At 46.0% G+C, this 21479-nt stretch overlaps 2 protein-coding genes across 8 annotated transcripts; both read left to right on the top strand.

The window, feature by feature from the left end:
• Positions 1 to 1619: 1619 nt before the first annotated feature.
• LOC310768774 (cell adhesion molecule CEACAM7-like) lies at positions 1620 to 11251 on the top strand (the record flags this gene model as incomplete). 4 transcript variants are annotated; one of them, XM_083627535.1, is made up of 7 exons in its annotated part: positions 1620 to 1896; positions 4466 to 4834; positions 5640 to 5912; positions 6609 to 6728; positions 8554 to 8636; positions 9228 to 9269; positions 10858 to 11251. In XM_083627535.1, 7 exons carry the CDS (start codon positions 1620 to 1622, stop codon positions 11092 to 11094), a joined length of 1401 nt encoding a protein of 466 aa, XP_083483661.1. In that variant the 3' UTR covers positions 11095 to 11251. The 4 variants fall into 4 exon arrangements, with proteins under 4 accessions (XP_083483661.1, XP_083483663.1, XP_083483664.1 ...); XM_083627537.1 differs by having other exon boundaries at positions 10724 to 11000; XM_083627538.1 differs by lacking the exon at positions 5640 to 5912.
• A 1325-nt stretch (positions 11252 to 12576) lies between these two features.
• Positions 12577 to 20691, top strand: LOC310769678 (uncharacterized protein). Of its 4 annotated transcripts, none has more exons than XM_083629120.1 (6): positions 12577 to 12830; positions 14468 to 14836; positions 16005 to 16112; positions 18527 to 18630; positions 18942 to 18983; positions 20118 to 20691. In XM_083629120.1, exons 1-6 carry the CDS (start codon positions 12794 to 12796, stop codon positions 20163 to 20165), a joined length of 708 nt encoding a protein of 235 aa, XP_083485246.1. In that variant the 5' UTR covers positions 12577 to 12793; the 3' UTR covers positions 20166 to 20691. The 4 variants fall into 4 exon arrangements, with proteins under 4 accessions (XP_083485246.1, XP_083485245.1, XP_083485248.1 ...); XM_083629119.1 differs by having other exon boundaries at positions 15972 to 16112; XM_083629122.1 differs by lacking the exon at positions 14468 to 14836.
• Positions 20692 to 21479: the final 788 nt, after the last annotated feature.

The following is a 21479-nucleotide window of genomic DNA, read 5'->3' as shown; positions in this document are numbered from 1 at the left end:
GAGAGAGAGAGCTGGAAGGATGCCAGGACCCTGCCAGAGCCTCGTGCCTCCTTCCTAATGTGGGAATGTTCAGGGTGGCAGGAGAAGATATATTGTTTATTAATATCCTTCCTAACTTGCGCTAGCAAGTTCCTTTACGTAGCAGAGTTACATTCCCCTTTTCATGCACAGCAGATAGCTGGTTGCAGGCTCGTGTGAGCCTCTCACTACTATACAATTCAGTCTGTCTCAGATTGAATTGTACGTTCCTGGTAAGTTCCCTTAAATCCCTCTTAAAAGAATAAAGACACCACAATCTTATTCAAAATCAATAAAAGAAGTTTACTCACATCAGTTCACAGTTGGATTCCTGAAGGCAGACTTAGTTACAAATACAGTGGTACCTCTGGTTGCGAACGGGATCCGTTCCGGAGCCCCGTTTGCAACCTGAGCAGAACGCAACCCACGTCTGCGCATGCGCGAGTTACGATTCACCGTTTCTGCGCACACGTGTGACATCATTTTGAGCGTCTGCGCATGAGCGAGTGGTGAAACCCGGAAGTAATGGAAAGGGTTACTTCCGGGTCACCGCAGTACGTATCCTGAAAGAACGTAACCTGAACCTAACATAACAAGAGGTATGACTGTACGTACATGTGGATCTACCCCATATGGGGGAATAATCCCAGTGCTTCTGCTAGCTGAGAGCTAGCAGAGCAGTCCTAGCTAAAAGCTGGTCAAAAAGAGAGAGGTGTGCTGCGTGACTCGTCCTTTTCTTACGGGGACAGGTTAGGTCACACCCACCGTCTATCACATGCAAAAGGAAGGATGCTCCAGCCAAGAGGAACAGGAAGTTTCGACTGGCTGGACCAAACATTCCCTCGCATGACTTCTCAAGCATTACAAGGAATGTTGTACTTGACTGCCTCTCATGGATCACATCCCACACCCAAAGCCCGGCACCTCGCTTGGGGGGTTTTAGGAAGGCAGTGTGAGGGCTGGGCAGGGCCATCAAATGTTAGTGTCACTTTGCTCCAACCCCCTTCCCCGTGTGACAAGGCAGTGTGTACACTGTGGGTTCCTTGCCAATGTCTTCTTGCGGGCCACTTGCTATGAAAAGTTGAACCACCCCGGTCTACAGGATCTCACATGCGTACATCACACATGCGTAGAAATGGGGAAGAAAGACCCAAGGAGTAGCTGGTCCATTTTAGTCATTTGAGGGGACATCCAAATAGTACCCAAGGGGTGTGAACATGCAAGAAACACAGGAACTCTATAAGGAGGAACAGAGCAATGGGAGACAGAGAGAGAAAGGAGGTGGTGAAAGAGATAGAAAGGCCTTATTTTGGTACCAAAACACAAGTCTAAATGGTGGTAGTGACCTTCTCTCTTGCTCCACATCAACCACAAGTCTTGGACGATGAGGAAAAATGCTGGAAAACAAAAAGAGAATTGTGTCGCTATAATTGTTCAAAGGTTGCAGCAAGAACTCAACTCTCGGTTTCAGTCTCCCTCTTTGTACTCTTGCAACCCGGACTGCATCTTTGCTGTCGTTTTTTGAGGCGGGTGCTGCTGAGTTGTATTTGAACAAATAGTTGAAGGGTTGCCTTGGCTAGTAAGGGCATAGGAGGAAGTTAATGAAAGAGCTTTGTTTGGATGATTTCCAACCCTTGGGGGGAAACCCAGTGCTGAAAATTCAGCAGCCAAGTTCCTGTTTCTCTGATCGGAGACTCACTTGGAGCCAGCAGTGGTGCTGGAACCAGATAATAGGCAAGGAGCAGAGAAAGACCCCAGAGCCCGAGCTGTCAAGGGACAGAGAGCCAGATCGATTCTCCAGGAAGTACACCCACAAGATGGACAGGCCACGCAGATCCCATGGCTGGAATGTCTCCTGGAAGATGCTGCCCTTAGCAGGTGAGAGGTCAGCACCCTGCAATGGGAAGGACTTATTTGGGGGGAGTTGAGGATGTTGGAGGAATTTGGTCTTTTAGCTGAGATCTGTATCTCTCCCACTAACGCAGATGTCGAAACCTAACTCTGCACCTGATTTCATAGAGGAAGGTGTTGTTTTGAGTGAAAAATCACTTTTTAAACATGTATTTATATGCAAAAGGCTTGCTAGGGACCACCCTGTTGCACCCTCGGTTTCCTACCTACTAGGATGCAGAATCCGGACCCCATTTCCAAAGGGGTTGCTGGTAAGAGCCCTGGAAGGGAGCAGGTGGAGTTACATGCAGCTGAGCTTTGGGGTAGGATGAGGATGCTGGAGGAATTTGGTCTTTTAGTTCTAATATAGATCTGCACCTCTCAGACTAATGCAGAGGTCTAAACCTCACTCACTGCCAGATTTCATGCTCCTCCAAATGTTGTTGTGGTGTCCTTCTCAGGAATTCAAACTAGACCATTGTGTTAATTCACAAGAAAAAGCATTTAAAATATGTACTTAAACTTGCATTGAAATGCAAAATTGGCAAGTCCCACTAAGGGCCGCACCGCTTCACCCTCTGTTTCCTACCTACTTGAATGCAGAATCAGGGCCCCATTTCCACAGGGGTTTCTGGTAAGAGTTCTGAAAGACTGCAGATGGAGTTACATACAGACCCTCCAGGTGTCCCTGTTTTCCAGATACAGTCCCGGATTTACAGAAGCCAGTTCCTTATTTGATCCTGGAATATCCTGCTTTTCCTTAGTATGTCCCCATATTCATTGGAGAAATGTTGGACACATGGCTACATACAGCTGAGTTGGGTGGGGGATGACTTTGACAATGCCTCAGAGCGTTCTAGAAAAGCAGCTCTGGAGGAAGGTAGAGAGGTAGTACTTAAGGGGCAGGCTGGATTCCTGGGGGAAATTAAAAAAAAAAAATGGTAGAAGGATTCTTAGTGCCCAGTGAGCACTTTGTGTGAAGAAAGGAACCATGTATTAAAATGAATGTTATTTTTGTTTCAATCAATACCGGTGATCGGCAAGACAGATTGTTTCAATAAAAGGCAAAAATATATTTTGAAATATATCTGGCAAGAGTAAAAACCAAGAATAAAATATAAAATATTGATAGATGAGAAAGAGAGAAGAGGTTTTTTCCCTGTCGGATATGAGATTATATGATGAAGCTTCCTGTCCGTGCTGGTTGAAGGAATGGTTGTCACAGAAGAATCCACATATTAAAGTCTTGGAATGTCATGATAAAGCCACTCCCGACATAAGGAGGGGGGGTTGCAGGCTCACGCCCTGCCCACAGCCTCGCGGGGCTGGCGACAGTCCCGCGGGAATCAGGGAATTCCCAGTCATCAATATTCATTAGTCACTCCACCAGCCAATCGGCCAATCGGCTGGCGGAGGGGGCTGGCTTACTAAGGGGCAATTTAAGGTCAGGGCAGCCCTAGCTCGCCCCTTTCCTTCCTTCTAGCAGCTGCGGTTTCCCACCCACCCTCCCTCTAGGTAGCATTCGGGCTTTGCTATGGGCTTCGGCTGGTCACCGCAAGGGGCCTGGTAGGAATTTTTCCATTTGGCTAACTGGCTGTATTTTGGAAGCCACTTGGTTTTTTCGCCTACCTCATAGCAAAACTTCACAACACCTTTGGTTTTGGCGGTTGGGCATTGGCAGGGGAATTATTAGTATGCAAATGAGTTGGGGGGAGGAACGCCATCACCTCCCCCAAATGTTGAAGGGTAGTTCATTAAAGGACTCCGGGGGGCGTCGCCTCGTCCGAAACCTACGGAGGCTAGGGCTTAAAGCGCGCTCCCAAGCGGTAACCCCTCGGGGAGCGCCTAGGGATGTGCATCTCGGGGGCTCCCCCTGTTGGTGCTTAACCCTTCACGGTTTTATACCGACAGTCTGATAGGGCCAATGCCTAAAGCCAATACCGCTCTTTCCTGTAATCAATAAATGTGGCCATTTTTCGCCCATTAACCTTAATTCTGGTGTCCGTTGTCTTTATTTACTCTAACGGTGGGAAGGGGCGGGGATCGCCACGCAATATATTTGGCTGGCACGTGTATTTGTGGTATGGTGAAAGTACATAAAGGATTTATAAATCAGCTTATTATGTTCATTTGTTAAAAATGAAAAATTGTAAAGAAAAGAAAGAAAAGAAAGAAATCATCCTGAGTCCCTGAAGGAGGTAAACACAGACAGATGCCCAGACCTCCTTCACTGGACCCCTTTATGTTAATGTTTGCTTACCTAGAAACACGGGAGGGTCCTGGAAGGGGAAATGCAAGAGCGCTTCCCCTTTCTTCATGCCTGCCCCAGAAGAAGGCTGAGGCTGAGCTGCCAGGAAAGGAACTGCCTTCTTGCTTGCTCAATAAAGTAAGGGCTACACTTAGTGTTTGCAGGAAGCTCTTGGGGGGAATCACTGTTACGAACTGGGATATTCAGAGTGTGCCGTGACATTTCAGCAGAGGTTGGATGGCTCCAGGAAATGCGTTTTTTCTTCTTCTTTAGCAGAACATGTCTTTCGTTTTCTTCTCCACACTGCAGCCTCCGTCCTGAGTTCCTGCTTCCTGTTGACTCGAGGCCAGGAGACAACTGGAATAAGTATCAGAGTTGTTCCCGAACTGCTGAAAGAAGGAGATAGTGTCACCTTAACACCAGAAGGTTTTGATCTGAAGAAGCTTGGTACCTGCAAATGGTACCGAGGGATAATTGAAGAAAAAAACATTATTATTACATTTTTCCTAACTCCTAGTGGTCAGGCCGAGGGAACTGCCTACACTGGCAGGGAAACTGTGAAGCCAGATTGCTCCCTTTACATCACAGATTTAAAGCCAGATGACTCTGGAATCTATTCATTTAAACCAGAAGGTCCTGGGGTTACCAGCACAGGGGCTACAAACATCACCGTTTCAGGTATGATTAACTTGCTCTCCAGTCATTCTTACTTCTTATGCACCCAAATCTATCTCCTCTGCACTCTGAGGTGGAGAGTTCTGTGCCTTCCTCCTTGGGGAGGGCGGGGTGTGGCTCTTGAATTTGTCCTAAACACAATTCCTCTGCCCCAAGAATGAGGCCCTACAAAATTATTCATTTTTTCATCAGAAAACTATACCAGAATACGCTAGTCTTGCAACTGCCTTTTTAGCTGTTTAATGGGGAAATGTTTGAGGGGGTTTTGGGGGGGAGGGGGAGTTATATTCATTTAAAAGCATTTTTTAAAGCAATTAATATGCACTAACATATGGTTTGGAGGAGACTCTTGAGAGTCCCATGGACTGCAAGAAGATCAAACCGATCCATTCTTAAGGAAAACAGCCCTGAGTGCTCACTGGAAGGACAGATCCTGAAGCTGAGGCTCCAATACTTTGGCCACCTCATGAGAAGAGAAGACTCCCTGGAAAAGACCCTGATGTTGGGAAAGATTGAGGGCACAAGAAGAAGGGGATGACAGAGGACGAGATAGTTGGACAGTGTTTTCGAAGCTACCAGCATGAGTTTGACCAAATTGCAGGAGGCAGTGGAAGACAGGAGTGCCTGGCGTGCTCTGGTCCATGGGGCCACGAAGAGTCAGACATGACAAAACAACTAAACAATAACAACACCACATGTCAGTGGCTCAAAATTTTTTTCTTTGATGGCTTCTCTTAAAGAGACCATAACCAGATTCAGTGACCATGAGGACCCACAAATGATGACTGTCTTTCTGTTTCATCTGCAGAAATCCTCTCCAACCCAGTTCTGCAGCCGACAGAATTCCTAGTGGCAGAGAACACAACTGTCACCTTACACTGCAACACCTCTGACCACTTTGACGTCTCCATCCTTTGGTTCAAGGATGGTAATCCTGTCCCACCTAAGACTGGGATTTCTGAGCAGAACCGAACCCTCATGATAACTGGCATCACCAAAGAGGACGAAGGGATCTATACGTGTCAGGCAGTCAACCCTGTCAGTAATGCTATAAGCAACCCCAGTAAGATAACTATAGCGTGTGAGTAATCCACTAATAAACCAGGAACACGTTTCCTCCTGACTCTGCTCTCCATGCTAGTGGTTTCTAACTCCCTATCACTTTTTGTGTGGAGGTAGATTATGGTGTTTCATCAGAGAAATGTTGGCACATATGGGACAGCTGCTTTCAATGCTCAAAGGGCCTATAGCTTGTTATGCGGCCCACATAGCTGAGTGTGGGAGAAGAGCTTGGGGGAGCTGGAAGAATCAAGGAATATTGCTAGACTGGGGAAGAAGAAGGTGGGGAGAGGGGGTTGGGTGGTAATATTTAGGGTGTATGTTGGGTTTTATGCAGCACCAATGTCTCACATCAGATGATAAAAAAGACACTACAACGTGAAAAAAGAGACGACGCATGTTCTTTCATAAACCAAGAGAATATTTAATAAAAAACATTCAGAAAGAAAGAAAGAGAAAATCTCTAGACTGGACACTGAGTCCGAGGAAGAACTATTTCTCACCTTTTGGAGGGCAACACCTTGGCTTATTTTCTAGCCAATCTTATGTGAGCCAGGAAGAGCTGCACTCATTTCTGGACATTATATGCTGCTGCCTCTCTGCCCCAAAAGCTGGGTAATTCTAACATATTGACTTTCCTTCCTTTAGTGCTTTTAGAGGGAGAGATTATTGTCAACCCTTAATGCAAAATCATGAAAAAAAGTCCTTTGCTCTTCAGATTCTTCAGATGGTTCTTCTTCTTCCTCTTCTGGTTCTGCTGGAGCCCTCGCTGGGACTGTTATCGGGTCCCTGGCTGTGATATTGGTGCTAGTGGGAACACTGACTTACGTCTTTCTCCGTGAGTAAAACCAGAGCTGGTTGTAGACTGCAGGGAGCTCTCAACATGTTGCTATCAACTGTGGGATGAGTTTTACTAGTTAGGAGAGGATATATTAATTGCAATTTATACCTCCAGGCAGGGACGCGGGTGGCGCTGTGGGTTAAACCACAGAGTCTAGGACTTGCCGATCAGAAGGATGGCAGTTCGAATCCCCGCAACGAGGTGAGCTCCCGTTGCTTGGTCCCTGCTCCTGCCAACCTAGCAGTTCAAAAGCACATCAAAGTGCAAGTAGATAAATAGGTACCGCTCCGGCGTGAAGGTAAACGGCGTTTCCGTGCACTGCTCTGGTTCGCCAGAAGCGGCTTAGTCATGCTGGCCACATGACCCGGAAGCTGTACGCCGGCTCCCTCGGCCAATAAAGCGAGGGCCTAACGGTCAGGGCTCCCTTTACCTTTACCTTACCTTCAGGCACCCACTTGCACAAGCTGAACAGAGTTTAAGATCCCATCCTTAGCAGAAAATTAAAGCATAAGGATTGCGAAGCCGTCTTTGGATAAAACCCAGCTACAAAGTAAGCAGTGTCCCCCTTTCTTACCTTTCTTGACAAAGAATCAGGCAACAGACTGGGAAGTAAGTTTAAAATATGATTTACTTACTTATAGTCATGCATTGGTTCTCTGCAATAGCAGCTGTAAACAAACTATGCAGGTAAAATACTTATATTTACAGTAAAAACAGCCTCAGACATGTGTACGAGCTGGAGCAAGCGGAGCCCTCATATCAACAATACAGCTCTGTGGTCTTCACCCCTTCTCATGCTAACTAGCAAGAATATGCATTGTTAAGTTGGGCTGCTAATCTCCTACTACACCAATGGTTCCAACTCACACACTCTAGTGAAGAACAGAGAGGAGGAATGATTCGCTGTATATACTTTTACTTTATTTCCCTTAGACGAATAGTTTTATAAGTTGCAATTTTAATTCTGCAGTAAGTAATTTAAGCTGAAGTGAAATGGGTGAGGTGTTTATTCCCATGTGGGAATTCATCAACACATGAGCTGAAATGAGAAGACTTTCTGGGTGACTCTGCTGACTGGAAAAGGAACCCCGAATGATTGGCATAGTGCACTGACATTTAAATGAGTCACCTCCTTTAGGCTGTAAGCTGTTGGGAGACTAGCATGTGTGCCTGTGTAAGAAGAGTTTGGATTTGATATCCCGCTTTATCACTACCCGAAGGAGTCTCAAAGCGGCTAACATTCTCCTTTCCCTTCCTCCCCCACAACAAACACTCTGTGAGGTGAGTGGGGCTGAGAGACTTCAGAGAAGTATGACTAGCCCAAGGTCACCCAGCAGCTGCATGTGGAGGAGCGGGGAATCGAACCCGGTTCACCAGATTACGAGTCCACCGCTCTTAACCACTACACCACACTGGTGTAAGAAACGGTGTCATGGTTAGAGTGTCATCCTGGGAACATGGAGACCAGGGTTTGAATCCCCACTTGGCCACGAAGGACCTTGGGCCATTTTTTGCTTCTCAGCCAAACCTACCTCACAGGGTTGTTGTGAGGACGAAATGCAGAGCAGCAGATCTGTGTGGACCACCCTGAGCTCCTTGGAGAAGAGGGTGGGATAGGATGCAATCAATCAATATCAATAAACTGCATTTCTCCTTCTTGTCAAGGACAAGATTCAAACAAATGCTTCTTAAAAAGCATAAAGAAATGGTCTTGCAGCAGTTTGCTTGATGCTACCCTGCTCTCGGGGGCAGATTTGTAGGGTCTGTTGTAGGATATGAGGTCCACATTACGAGTTTATTCCCAGACTTCTCCCTCCTCCAGGTGTCTGTCGTCGAAATGACAAAACTTCCACCCAGGTTGTATCCACCCCTCAAATATATGAGAACGTTCTTCCAGCTGGACAGGTGAGTGACTCAGGGGGCCTCCAGATGGTCGTTTGGGGTAAGATAGGGCCACCCTAAATATAGCAATCACCAGCCACCAACAGCATCTAAATGCAATGCCATCTCCACCCCCACCCCTTTGATCTGGGTTTCCTATTTTCAGGGGAAATTTAATAAGTTTAAAAAAAAAACCCTATTGCCCACAATAGCATGCTGTTTAACATTTATTTTTTGCGTCAGTGCTAACTTAGCTGACCTTGAGAGCAGATGAGGGGTGCCATTTCCATAATCCAGATGATTTAAACTGCGGAGCACAGAAAGGAATGACAAATTAAGTCACGAAGATGCGAAAGAAAAGTGGGTTTAGAAAACAAAACAAAAAACAGAACTTTTTGTTTTCAGAAAAACACTCCCTGTTTCAGCATCTGCTAAGGTGCCCCTAAAGTGGGTCTTAAGAAAATGGAACTGGCCAAGTTCAGCTGGCCACACATTTGAAACTGGCCATAATAATTGAAATTGAATTCTCTGAATTCTGCGCTGACACACTGCAAGAACTGGGCATCAGGGCTACAGTGAGGTGCTACCTTCAACATATTTTTGTCGTTGACCCAGGTTCATCCTGAAAATTCCTCCAGCACTGCCAACACATATGAGGTGAGTCCTTTGTGCTTCAAAATGTTTGGAAATGCCAAATATGACAAAATATCTGTTACAGTGGTCCCTTGGTTCTCAAACGCCTTGGTACTCAAGCAAGTTGGAATCCAAACACTGCAAAGCCAGAAGTAAGTGTTCTGGTTTGCGAACGTTTTTCAGAAGCCAAATATGCTCCGTTTTGAGTGTTACACTTCTGATTTGAGTGTTACGCTGAGGTCTGTCTGTTTTTACTATTTATTTTGCGTTTTTAATTTTGCGGCTCTTTTGATTTGTTTTGGTGACTGTGGAACGCAGTTCAGCTACTGATTGATTGATTATGTGACTGCAGTGCATTGTTCATTGCTTTCATTTTATGGATCAATGGTCTCGTTAGATAGTAAAATGCATGTTAAATTGTTGTTTAATGGGGTTGTTTGTAAAGTCTGGAATGTCTTAATCCATTTTGCATTACTTACAATGGGAAAGCGTGCCTTGGTTTTGGAACGCTTTGGTTTGGGAACAGACTTCCGGAACGGATTAAGTTTGAGAACCAAGGCACCACTGTATTAACAAGAGCCGACCAGCGGCTCTCACAATTAACCCAGGGTTACAGACACAACTCAGAAAGCTGGCCTTAAGATGGCCTCGTACATTTTAGGGCCTGATGGGCAATTGTCTTCCTCATGTACCTACCCAACAGAACATAGAAAGTGGCCGAATACCAAGTCACTCCTTTAGTCTATCAAGCCCAGTAAAGCCTACATTGAATGGCAGCTGCTCTCCCAGATTTCAAGCAGGGATCTCTCCCTCCAGAACAGAAATGTATACAGCTAGATGGCCAGCTGCAAAGGTGTGCAAGTTTCCTGAAGGCTTGTACAATCAGGTGGAAATGGGTGTTTCAGCAAGTGAAGCTTTTCTCTGCTCACACTGCAAAAGAAGCCCTGAGGGAACTGGACCTGAAATTCCGCCTTCGCATTGAATTCCCAGTGGCATGCCCTGTACAGTGGTACCTCAGGTTACATACGCTTCAGGTTACATATGCTTCAGGTTACAGACTCCACTAACCCAGAAATAGTGCTTCAGGTTAAGAACTTTGCTTCAGGATGAGAACAGAAATCATGCTCCGGTGGCGCGGCGGCAGCAGGAGGCCCCATTAGCTAAAGTGGTGCTTCAGGTTAAGAACAGTTTCAGGTTAAGAACAGACCTCCGGAACAAATTAAATACTTAACCTGACGTACCACTGTATTCCATAATTATCCAAATTCCAGGCAGAGGACGCCCAAGTTCCCTAAAAGTATAAACCACGTGCTTTAAAGACACTTGCTCTGATTTCCTTCTCTTCTTACAAGCCGTGCTGCTTCCAAGAATATAAATACGTAAATAAATGTATTCTTACTCTGGCCAGGAAAACAAATGAAAGCAAAGATGGATTTGACTCTGTGGCTTCCACCTGACCATCTCCATTTTCTCTTTAGACCTTGCAGCCCAGAATCCCTTCCATCTACGAAGAGATAAAGAGATAAGACATGGACCCAGCAACTTCCTCTCTGCTGCTGAGGCCTCTCCTGGGCCCTCAAGCCTCTTTCCTGATCTGATCTCTTCCTTTCAGATGGTGCTGAGTAAATGCAGGGCAGGTCCTTCTGGAAATCCTAGTCCTTGTTCTGAACAAAGGAAGCAGCCTTGGTCCCCAAGGGACTCTCATACTGGGAAAGACTTGCGGATACTGAGACAGAAACACAAAGGAAACTCCTCCTGGAACGGCCAGGCAGAAATCCTTGGAATTGCATCTTGTGTGACTAAAGGATTAATGCTGAGGGAGAAGAAAGAAAAGGGAACTTCCTCATGAAAATTCACCTGCATTTTAATGCAAATATAATATATTTACATATATATGTAAATATAATAAATTTAATGTGATATACACATTTTTCCAAATAGTTTTGACAAATGTTCACATTTTCAAGTATTCCCCCCCCCCTAATAAAATCCATGTTTCCATGTTATTTTCACACTATATGCACACACACTACACCCCTGGATGCTACTGCTGGAATGAGAAAGTCTTTGTCATACACCTGCAGTTGAGTAATTATTATTATTATTATTATTATTATTATTATTATTATTATTACCGGTATACCCCACCCATCTGGATGGGTTTCCCCAGCCACTCTGGGTGGCTCCCAACAGAATATTAAAAACATGATAAAACATCAAACATTAAAAACTTCCCTAAACAGGGCTGCCTTCGGATGTCTTCTAAAAGTCAGATAGTTGTTTATTTCCTTGACACCTGATGAGAAGGCATTCTACGGGGCGGGCGCCGCTACTAAGAAGGTCCTCTGCCTGGTCACCTGTAAAAAGAATGTCTGTCTGCTCTCATGTGGGAGGGAGTTCCACAGGCTTGGGCCTAGGTCGCCAAAGGCATGGCTTCTAGTAGTTGTGTTGGACATTTTCTATATCTGCTATTGGGTCCCCGGAGCACAGATTCACACGAAGTGGCAACCAACCTTGCAGGATTCAACAGGATTTATTTGAAATGCATATGCAGGACAAAGGCACAGCGCGATAAGCTCGCAATCTGCACACCCCTAGTCAGGGTGCGCCCACTTTTTATACATTTGCAGAATACAATACCCCCTGATTTCTTGTAAAACCACCTGATTTCTGGGAAATCGAAAGTTATAGCAACTTCCTATGTCCTTATACGGGCTTGCCCCCCCCTTCCTGCAATGGCCCCACCAGCCCCACCACGCCACGGCAGTGCGCATTCCAGAGTCTGCTTATCTCTTTACAACCTTGAATAATAAACATTTGAGCCTGTTCCATCAATGCCAGCCTTGTTCACCTGACGGACCTCTCCTTTCTCAGAAAGGCCGTTGGCGGGGGGGGGGTCTTATGGCCCTACAGTTGCAAGCTATGCACCTGAGCTTTGGTGGACCACAGACAGAGACTCCCTTGGATATCTCCATGCTTGGGCAGGGATATAAGGGGTTTGGCGGTCCTTGAGATTGTAAGGAAACCTCTGAGCCCTTTAGTACAATCAAGCTGCAAAAGAAAGAAAACTACCCTTGTGTTGCTGGAATGTAGTCTCTCACTGCATCCACACACCCCCCACCCCCACTGACGTGTGTGTCCCAGAAGCTTGTCCGTGAGGCAATGCACCCCTCTGCCCGAAAACATTACCCCACACCGGATCTGATTGACATTTTCCCTTCCTCTAATGTGAGAAAGCCTCTCCTCTCCTGACACTGCCTCATTTGCAGTGTGCTTCCTCCCCAGCAGCCTTCCTTCCTTCCTTCCCCATTCGTCTTTGCAGAACCACAGCTTCTGCACTCCTCTCTGGGCAAAGAGGGAGCCGCCTGCCCCAAAGAACGCAGAGTTGTCCCACCCGGCCTCCTGTCTCGTTGGGGTGAAGGGTCCAGCCAAGCACAGCGAGCGACCTGGGGGTCACTGGCGGCTGAGGTGGAAGCAGGAGCAGCCAGAGGAACCCAGGCATCCTGGTGGTCCTGCTGGCGGCAGCATCCAGTTTGTGAAGTCCCACAATGGGGAAGAGGCAGGAGCGTCATCGGAGTCTAGCAGGTGAGGCAAACCAGGGTGTCAGAGAAAGCCTAGGTATTTGGCAAGGTGCTGAAAGGGAACCACAACAGGTTTTCCTCTTTCTTTGTGGCTGCATTCCCTGTGGCTGTGTCCATTTGTATAAGAGAGAGGAGGGAGGAAGGGGTGGGAGCAGACCCCTTTGACAACATACCTGCCCATGGATCCTCAGCAACAACAACGACAACAACAAGTGGTTTCTTTTAAAATTGTAGACCAATGCAGAAAGAAGGAAGTTTGCGAGCATGCAGTTGAACACACGCAAAAGCAACATAGATACAGACATACGGTGTATTCCCATGCATGCTGATTCGGAAGAAAGCCCTGTTTAGTTTAATGGAACTTACATACTTCCATTTAGGGGTCAGTTTTGATTTTCTCCATTTCCCATTTTTCCAATCTCAAACTCTGTTCTCCGCATTTTGAAACAATTTGTGGTTTTATTTTTAAACGCTCGTTGTACCTGGAGTACTGTGTCCAATTCTGGGCACCACAGTTCAAGAAGGACACTGACAAACTGGAACGTGTCCAGAGGAGGGCAACCAAAACGGTCAAAGGCCTGGAAACGATGCCTTATGAGGAACGGCTAAGGGAGCTGGGCATGTTTAGCCTGGAGAAGAGGAGGTTAAGGGGTGATATGATAGCCATGTTCAAATATATAAAAGGATGTCACATGGAGGAGGGAGAAAGGTTGCTTTCTGCTGCTCCAGAGAAGCGGACACAGAGCAATGGATCCAAACTACAAGAAAGAAGATTCCACCTAAACATTAGGAAGAACTTCCTGACAGTAAGAGCTGTTCAACAGTGGAATTTGCTGCCAAGGAGTGTGGTAGAGTCTCCTTCTTTGGAGGTCTTTAAGCAGAGGCTTGACAACCATATGTCAGGAGTGCTCTGATGGTGTTTCCTGCTTGGCAGGGGGTTGGACTCGATGGCCCTTGTGGTCTCTTCCAACTCTATGATTCTATGATTCTATGAAATTGTTCTGCAAATTAGTGGGCATTTCTCCGAATAAACATGCTTTTGTGTGCAGTTTTGACTAATGCACACTTTTTGGAAGCAATTTCTTCTAATGTAATGCACTTTTGTATATTATGTTCCACTAAGAACATATTTCATATTTATGCGAATTTTCTGCACAATATTCAGGGAGGGAGTAAACTTGGTAGGGGAACTACATCATAAATTCAGTAAAGTGAGAATTTTGAAGGATGTCTTTATTTTCATTATTGTACTGTTTTGGGACATGCAAATCTGAGAGACGGATTTTCATGTGAACTAAATAAAATTTCATGACTATTGGCAGCTGCATATATACCGTATTTTTTGCTCTATAAAACTCACTTTTTCCCACCTAAAAGTTAGGGGAAATCTTATGGAGTCTTATGGAGCGAATGCAGGCTGCGCATCTATCCCAGAAGCCAGAACAGCAAGAGGGATTGCTGCTTTCACTGCGCAGCGATCCCTCTTGCTGTTCTGGCTTCTGGGATTCAGAATTTTTTTTTCTTGTTTTCCTCCTCCAAAAACTAGGTGCGTCTTGTGGTCTGGTGTGTCTTATAGAGCGAAAAATACGGTGTATATTTTTGCCTAGTACAGGTGTTTTTGTTTTCTTCTCCACAACACAGCCTCCATCCTGAGTTCTTGTTTCCTGCTGACTCAAGCCCAGGGCAAGACCGAAATACACATCACAGTTGACCCAAATCAGCTGAGAGAAGGACAGAGTGTCACCTTAACACCAGGAAGTGTTGATCTAAAGCAATACCACGGCTGCACCTGGTTTCGAGGGACACTTGAAAACAAAAATCGTATATTTACCTATGCCAGAGCATTTGAGGATCGGCTAAATGGACCTGCCTTCACGGGGAGGGAGACTGTCGACTCGTTTTGCTCCCTTCGCATCACACTTTTAAGGCTAAGTGACTCGGGAAAGTATACACTGACAGTGGGTTTACCTGTGATACACAAAACTGGGAATGCAAACCTAACTGTCTTAGGTATGAGTCTCCCTTCCTTTCCCATCTTTAAGAGGTGAACTTGATGCCTTTAGAAGTAACCTTTTATCCCTCCATAGTCGTGTCCTTGGTTCAGTTCCTGACTAGATTTTGGATTATTATATTCTCCAATGAACTTGCCCCCTGTACGTCTATCACCCTAGAGAAGCCCAGGCACAACTGCTGAGTTCAGTAATCACAAGCTAATAATGAAGGTTTGGAAAATAAGTTTTCCTTTAGGTTCCAGGTGTGGGATGGTTCTTTTCAGCTTTTAGTTTCCCAGCACATTGCGGTAGCTAGTCTGAAAGCTCTCTTTTCAACTTCATAGAATGGGCCTTTTGCTCAAAGGGGAGGTCTCTTTCCCTTCCTTTTTCTCTCCTTTACCATAATCTCAGTTTTCAGGTCAATTATTATTTATTTATTTATTTATTTATTTATTTATTTATTTATTTATTCATGCCCCGCCCATCTGGCTGGGCTTCCCCAGCCACTCTAGGCGGCTTCCCCCAAAAAATATTAAAATACTGTAATACACCAAACATTAAAAGCTTCCCTAAACAGGTCTACCTTCCTGTTAACTCAATGTTGCAGGAAATGTTATAGCACAGGGGTCAGCAATTTTTTTCAGCAGGGGGCTGGTCTACTGTCCCTCAGACCTTGTGGAGGGCAATACTATTTGATTTGGAGGGGGATGAACGAATTCCTATGCCCTACAAATAACCCAGAGATGCATTTTAAATAAAAGCACACATTCTGCTCATGTAAAAACACATTGATTCCCGGACTGTCCGCTGGCCGGATTTAGAACACAATTGGGCTGGATCCGGCCCCCGGGCCTTAGTTTGCCTACCCATGTTATAGCTGAACAGAAAAGCCAGCAAGGCTGGAGGGAGGAGCTGCTGGGATTCTCGACTTTCTCTTGTCTGATGTTGATTTCCTGATTTCTCTCCTGGAATACATGAAAGAATTTTGTTGTTTGCCTTGTCTAGCGCTAGGGAAAGCACAATATCTGCCTCAGGCATCAGATTTGGGTTGCTATTCAAGATGGCCAGGGTATAAATATTATTATTATTATTATTATTATTTGTTAGCAGCAGATTATTGGATTATTAGAAATTACGGTAATTATTTTAAATAGGATTGGGAGCTCTGCTTGTGTTCCCCATCTTAGCCTTAGCTTCTCCTACTTCCGGTTCTACTGGAGCCCTCGCTGGGACCATTATCGGATCTCTGGCTGCGATATTGGTGCTGATGGGAACCCTGACTTATGTCTTCCTCCGTGAGTAACACCAGCACTGGCCCCATGTTTCAGACCCTCCAAGTGTCCCTATTTTGCAGGGACACCCCTGATTTAGAGAAGACATCCCTGTTTCTGATATGATCCCGGAATGCCCTGCTAAAGGGTAAAGGGACTCCTGACCATTAGGTCTAGTCGTGACCGACTCTGGGGTTGTGGCACTCATCTCGCTTTATTGGCCGAGGGAGCCAGCTTACAGCTTCCGGGTCATGTGGCCAGCGTGACTAAGCCGCTTCTGGCGAACCAGAGCAGCACACGGAAACGCTGTTACCTTCCCGCTGGAGCGGTACCTATTTATCTACTTGCACTTTGTGCTTTCGAACTGCTAGGTTGGCAGGAGCTGGGACCGAGCAACGGGAGCTCACCCCGTCGCAGGGATTCGAACTGCCAACCTTCTGATCGGCAAGACCTAGGCTCTGTGGTTCATCTATTTTCATCGGAGAAATATTGGAGGGTGTGGAGTTATGCTACCCCCGAGCCAAGTAGATAAGTAACTATACAACTTTTAGAAGACACCTCAAGGCAGTCCTGTATAGGGATGGTTTTTTTTTAAAAAAAAAAAGTTTAATGGGCAGCATATAAATAATAAATAAATTGGATAAATGTTGGAGGATGTGGACTAGTTTGTCCCTATTTTCATCAGAGAAATGTTGGAGGGTATAGAATTATCTGACCCCCCAAGCCATCTGAAGGCAATCCTGTATAGGAAAGGGTTTCTTATGTTTAATGTTTTATTATGTTTTTTTATATATGTTGGAAGCTGCCCAGAGTGGCTGGGGCAACCCAGGAAGATGGGTGGGGTATAAATAGTAAAATTACCGTTATGGAAATGGACGTTCCTATTTTCAATGGACAAATGTTGAAGGGTATGCATAGTTCAAGGGATGCAGGTGGCGCTGTGGGTTAAACCACATAGCCTAGGACTTGCCAATTGGAAGGTCAGCGGTTTGAATACCCACGATGGGGTGAGCTCCCGTTTCTTGGTCCCTGCTCCTGACAACCTAGCAGTTCGAAAGCACATCTAAGTGCAAGTAGATAAATAGGTACCGCTCCGGAGGGAAGGTAAACGGCATTTCCGTGCGCTGCTCTGGTTCGCCAGAAGCGGCTTAGTCATGCTGGCCACATGACCCGGAAGCTGTATGCCGGCTTCTTCGGCCAATAAAGCGAGATGAGCGCCACAACCCCGGAGTCGGCCACGACTGGACCTAAAGGTCAGGGGTTCCTTTACTGTATGCATAGCTCAGGAGTCCCTCTTCACTGAGCTGCTGATGGCCTCCACACACACACACACACACACACACACACACACCAACCATAGAGGCCACACAGACAAGCTTGGCTCCCATTCAAAAGCCACAGCGCACCCACACACTGCTGAAACAGCTGCCTGAGAGACTAGAGGGGAGTGGCAGAACAGCTGGGTTCAGCCTAAGTAGAGACCCTTCTGAGCTCCTGGGGTCCTCAGCCAGTGCATGATCTGGCAACAGGCAGAAACTACTGGAACCTTCCTGACTGTTTTGGTGCTTTTCCTGCTATGGGGCAGGAAGCAGATGCGGAACCCAGGTTGCTTCCACTCTGTGGAATTATTCTTATTATCAATTATTAATAATTTTTATTATTTTTATTTATTATTTATACACCGCCCATCTGGCTGGGTTTCCCCAGCCACTCTGGGCGGCTCTCAACAGAATATTAAAAATGCGATAAAATATCAAACATTAAAAGGGCTGCCTTCAGATGTCTTCTAAAAGTCAGATAGTTGTTTATGTCCTTGACATCCGAAGGGAGGGCGTTCCACAGGGCGGGCGCCACTACCGAGAAGGCCCTCTGCCTGGTTCCCTGTAACCTCACTTCTTACAGTGAGGGAACCACCAGAAGGCCCTCGGCGCTGGACCTCAGTGTCCACTGCATTTCATTCAAACACACCTCATGCATTGCTTATTCAGTCACTGGGAGTTTGTTGTTTTCAGAACTCAGAAAATTCAACTTTTTAAAAAAACTTAGTGGAATAGCTGGACAGTTTTGCCAGGTATAGAGGCCTTACTGCCCTGCTATTCTGGCCAATCGTGGTCCATAGAGCAACTTCCTAAATTATCCTAGAAACCTCTATGTCCTCTCCATTAGTTTGACCCACTTCTTTCAAATAGCATTGCTTTATTATTATTATTATTATTATTATTATTATTATTATTATTATTCTATTTCACCCTTCTTCAAAGATCACGGGGTGGCTTACAATATGCAAGACTCATAAGAATACGGAAAACTGAGAAAGGGAATCATTTTGCTGAAGATTGCTTGATGTTACACTGCTGTTGCAGGCCGATCTGTAGAGTCTGCACTGGAGTGAGGAATTCCGTGTTAAGACTTTATTCCCGGACTTTCCCCACCTCCAGGTGTCCGTCATAGGAAGGACAAAACATCTACCACAACCTCTGCGGCCACACCCACCCCTCAAATATATGAGAATGTTCTTCCACCGGGACAGAGAAAGCCTGAGGTAAGTGACTTTGGGTGGGTATTTGTCATGGGATAAATACTCCTCAAGCATGTAGTTATTTCAGAGCGCCCATTGACATAGAAATGCAAGCCCATACCCCACCCCTCACCAATTTCATCTGAATTTACCCTTTCAGATGCACGCGATGAAATTCAGACATGTGGTTTATATACTTACGTATGTGTTTGCCTTGTAAATTTATAAACATTTAATTTATATATTTGAGACCTCAAATTCTTATAACAGCCCCTTCCAACTCTACAATTTTGTGACCGATGAATGATCTTTGCCATCTTTTCTCTTTGTTGCAGATTGAGCCTGAAAGCCCCTCTGAAGCTGCCAATGTATATTTGGTGAGTGGAAAGCCCTTGCGCTTCAAATGTCAAATATGCTCCAAATATCTCTTGCTGGCAGGAGACCCTTGGCAGCTATCATGCTTCTTCAATGCAGCCGGATCTACATGGGCTTGCAGTTTATTTGCATTCCATGCAGGGCCGTCCTACCCATAGGCGCTAGGGGTGCGGTGCACCTGGGCCCCATCTCTCAGGGGTGCCAGGCTGAGAGTCCAAGGCTGAGATTTGGAGTCTGGGGATTGGGAAGAGCCAACAGCCGCTGCCAAGCGGAGCAGAGCCCATTGGAGCACCACAGCTCTTCTGCTGCGGGTGAACGAGACGCTGAGGCGGCTGGCCAGCTCTGCCCTCCTGCTCGCCTGGGATTGGTGGGCCGTTGAGAGGCCCACCCAGCGCACGCTGCTCACATGAGGCACCTGGCTTCGCTCAGCCGCCCCAGTCTCGACTGTTGTTGCGCTGGGCTCTGCTTGCCCACCCCTTCAGGTGCCTGGCCCTGGCCTTGCTCTGCTGCCACAACCGCCTCAGGCTACTCTGTTGTTGCTGAGGCGGCTGGCCAGGCCAGCTCTGCCACATGTGCCTCGCTGGCCCACCCTAAAAAAGGTCAACAACTTTGGGGTCCCCCCCAAAAAAGGTCGAAAACTCTGGGCAACCTGGGGGGGCACCGGGCGGACCTTTGCACCCCATGCTTAAGATGGCCCTGATTCCATGCAAAGGAGACACAGTAAAAGGGCTTATACCAGGCACCCCCAAACTCGGCCCTCCAGATGTTTTGGAACTACAGCTCCCATCATCCCTGACCACTGGTCCTGTTAGCTAGGGATGATGGGAGTTGTAGTCCCAAAACATCTGGAGGGCCGAGTTTGGGGGTGACTGGCTTATGCACATCCACCTTTGGCTCTGTGCATCGCCATTTGCTCCAGTTCAATGGTTAGAAGCAAGTTTTCGCAGGGAAACTGGCGAGGCAAAAATAACAACTTTGTTGTTTGTTGTTACTGGACCTGGTAAGCCCAGCCCTGTGCCTAGAATTGTGGGGCAAAGGTGAGAATGGATGAGCCCTAACTCATGCAGAATGAAGGCAATTTGCAAATGAAAATATGTTTGTGGCTTCCACCTGAGCCATCTCCATTTTCTCTTTAGGACTTGCAGCCCACAACCCAGTCTGTCTACGAAGAGATAAAGAGATAACAGATGGACCCAGCAACCTTCTCTCCACTGCTGAGGCCTCTCCCGGGCCCTCAAGCCTCTTTCCCTTTTGAATTTCTTCCTTTCAGCTGCTGCCAAGTGATTGTCGGGGCCAGGACATTTTCTCTTCAGGGCTTAATCCTTCTGGAAATCCTAGTCCTTGTTCTGAACACAGGAGCCAACCTTGGTTCCCGAGGGACTTTCGTGCTGCATGATGGGAACAACTTGCAGATACTGAGACAGAGACGCGAGGGAACCTCTCCCTGGAGAAGGCCGGACTGAAATCCTTGAAATCACACCTTACATGTCTAAAGGATTGGCGCTGAGGGGGAAGAAAGGAAGTGGGCAAATCCTCATTAAAACATACCAGCATCTTTCTACTACTGGACACATTTTTGTACGCCGTTTTGAAGGATGTTGTAATTCTTGCAAGCAATTTCTCCTAATATGAGGCATGGTTTCCTGAGATTTTCATGGATCAGTTCTTTTCAATGCACATTTTCACCTAATATATGCATTCTGGCATGCATAGCTTCCGGGTCATTTTAAGGTTTGGATAAGTGAAAATTTAGAAGGATGTCTGTAGTTCAGTTCTCATCATCCAAAAAGAGACCTCATTCCATACTCTCCAACATTTCTCTGATGAAAATAGGGATGTCCCATTCCATAATGATAATTTTACTATTTATACCGCACACATCTTATTGGGTTGCCCCAGCCACTCTGGGCAGTTTCCAACATATATAAAAACATAATAATAAAACATTAAACACTATAAAATAAAACATTATAAAATTGCATAATTTTATAGCATACAGAGAATAATATGTGTTGAGAAATCAGAAAGAGGAGCTGAGGGAAGTCTCTGGAGGAGGGGAGGGAGGGTTTGAGGGGGGAAAATAATGAATATGATATGTTTGGATAAGTTGTTATGTTGAAATTGCTAATAAAAATAATTTTTAAAAAACATTAAACACTAAAAAAAAAAAAAACTTACCTATACAGGATTGCATTCAGACAGCTCAGGGGTCAGATAACTCCAACATTTCACCAATGAAAATAAGGATGTCCTAAGGAAGAGCGGGACATTCCAGGGTCAAATAAGAAACCGGGACTTCTTCTCTAAATCTGGGATACTCCTGGAAAATAGGGACACTTGGAGGGTCTGTTATTCTTGAGAAGTCTCTCCTCTTGTGAGGGTCAATCATCCGCTGCCTGGTTCCCTCCGGCAGGTTCCGGACTAGAATGACCTCTTCCTTCCTTCTTCATTCCTCTTTGGCATCCATCAACTTCAGAACCATAGCTCTAGCACAGGGG

This window comes from Podarcis filfolensis (genome assembly GCF_964270895.1).
Source record: "Podarcis filfolensis genome assembly, chromosome: 8".
Classification (NCBI taxonomy): Eukaryota; Metazoa; Chordata; class Lepidosauria; order Squamata; family Lacertidae; genus Podarcis; species Podarcis filfolensis.
This window is presented reverse-complemented; position numbering and strand designations above follow the sequence as displayed.

What these genes read in the sequence shown, in the direction of transcription:
- LOC310769678 (XM_083629119.1), top strand. Translation starts at nt 12,794, where the DNA reads ATGGGGAAGAGGCAGGAGCGTCATCGGAGTCTAGCAG. An exon ending in CCTGACTTATGTCTTCCTCC is followed by an intron (nt 16,113 to 18,526) that starts GTGAGTAACACC and finishes CCCCACCTCCAG; the next exon opens with GTGTCCGTCATAGGAAGGAC. An exon ending in CGGGACAGAGAAAGCCTGAG is followed by an intron (nt 18,631 to 18,941) that starts GTAAGTGACTTT and finishes TCTTTGTTGCAG; the next exon opens with ATTGAGCCTGAAAGCCCCTC.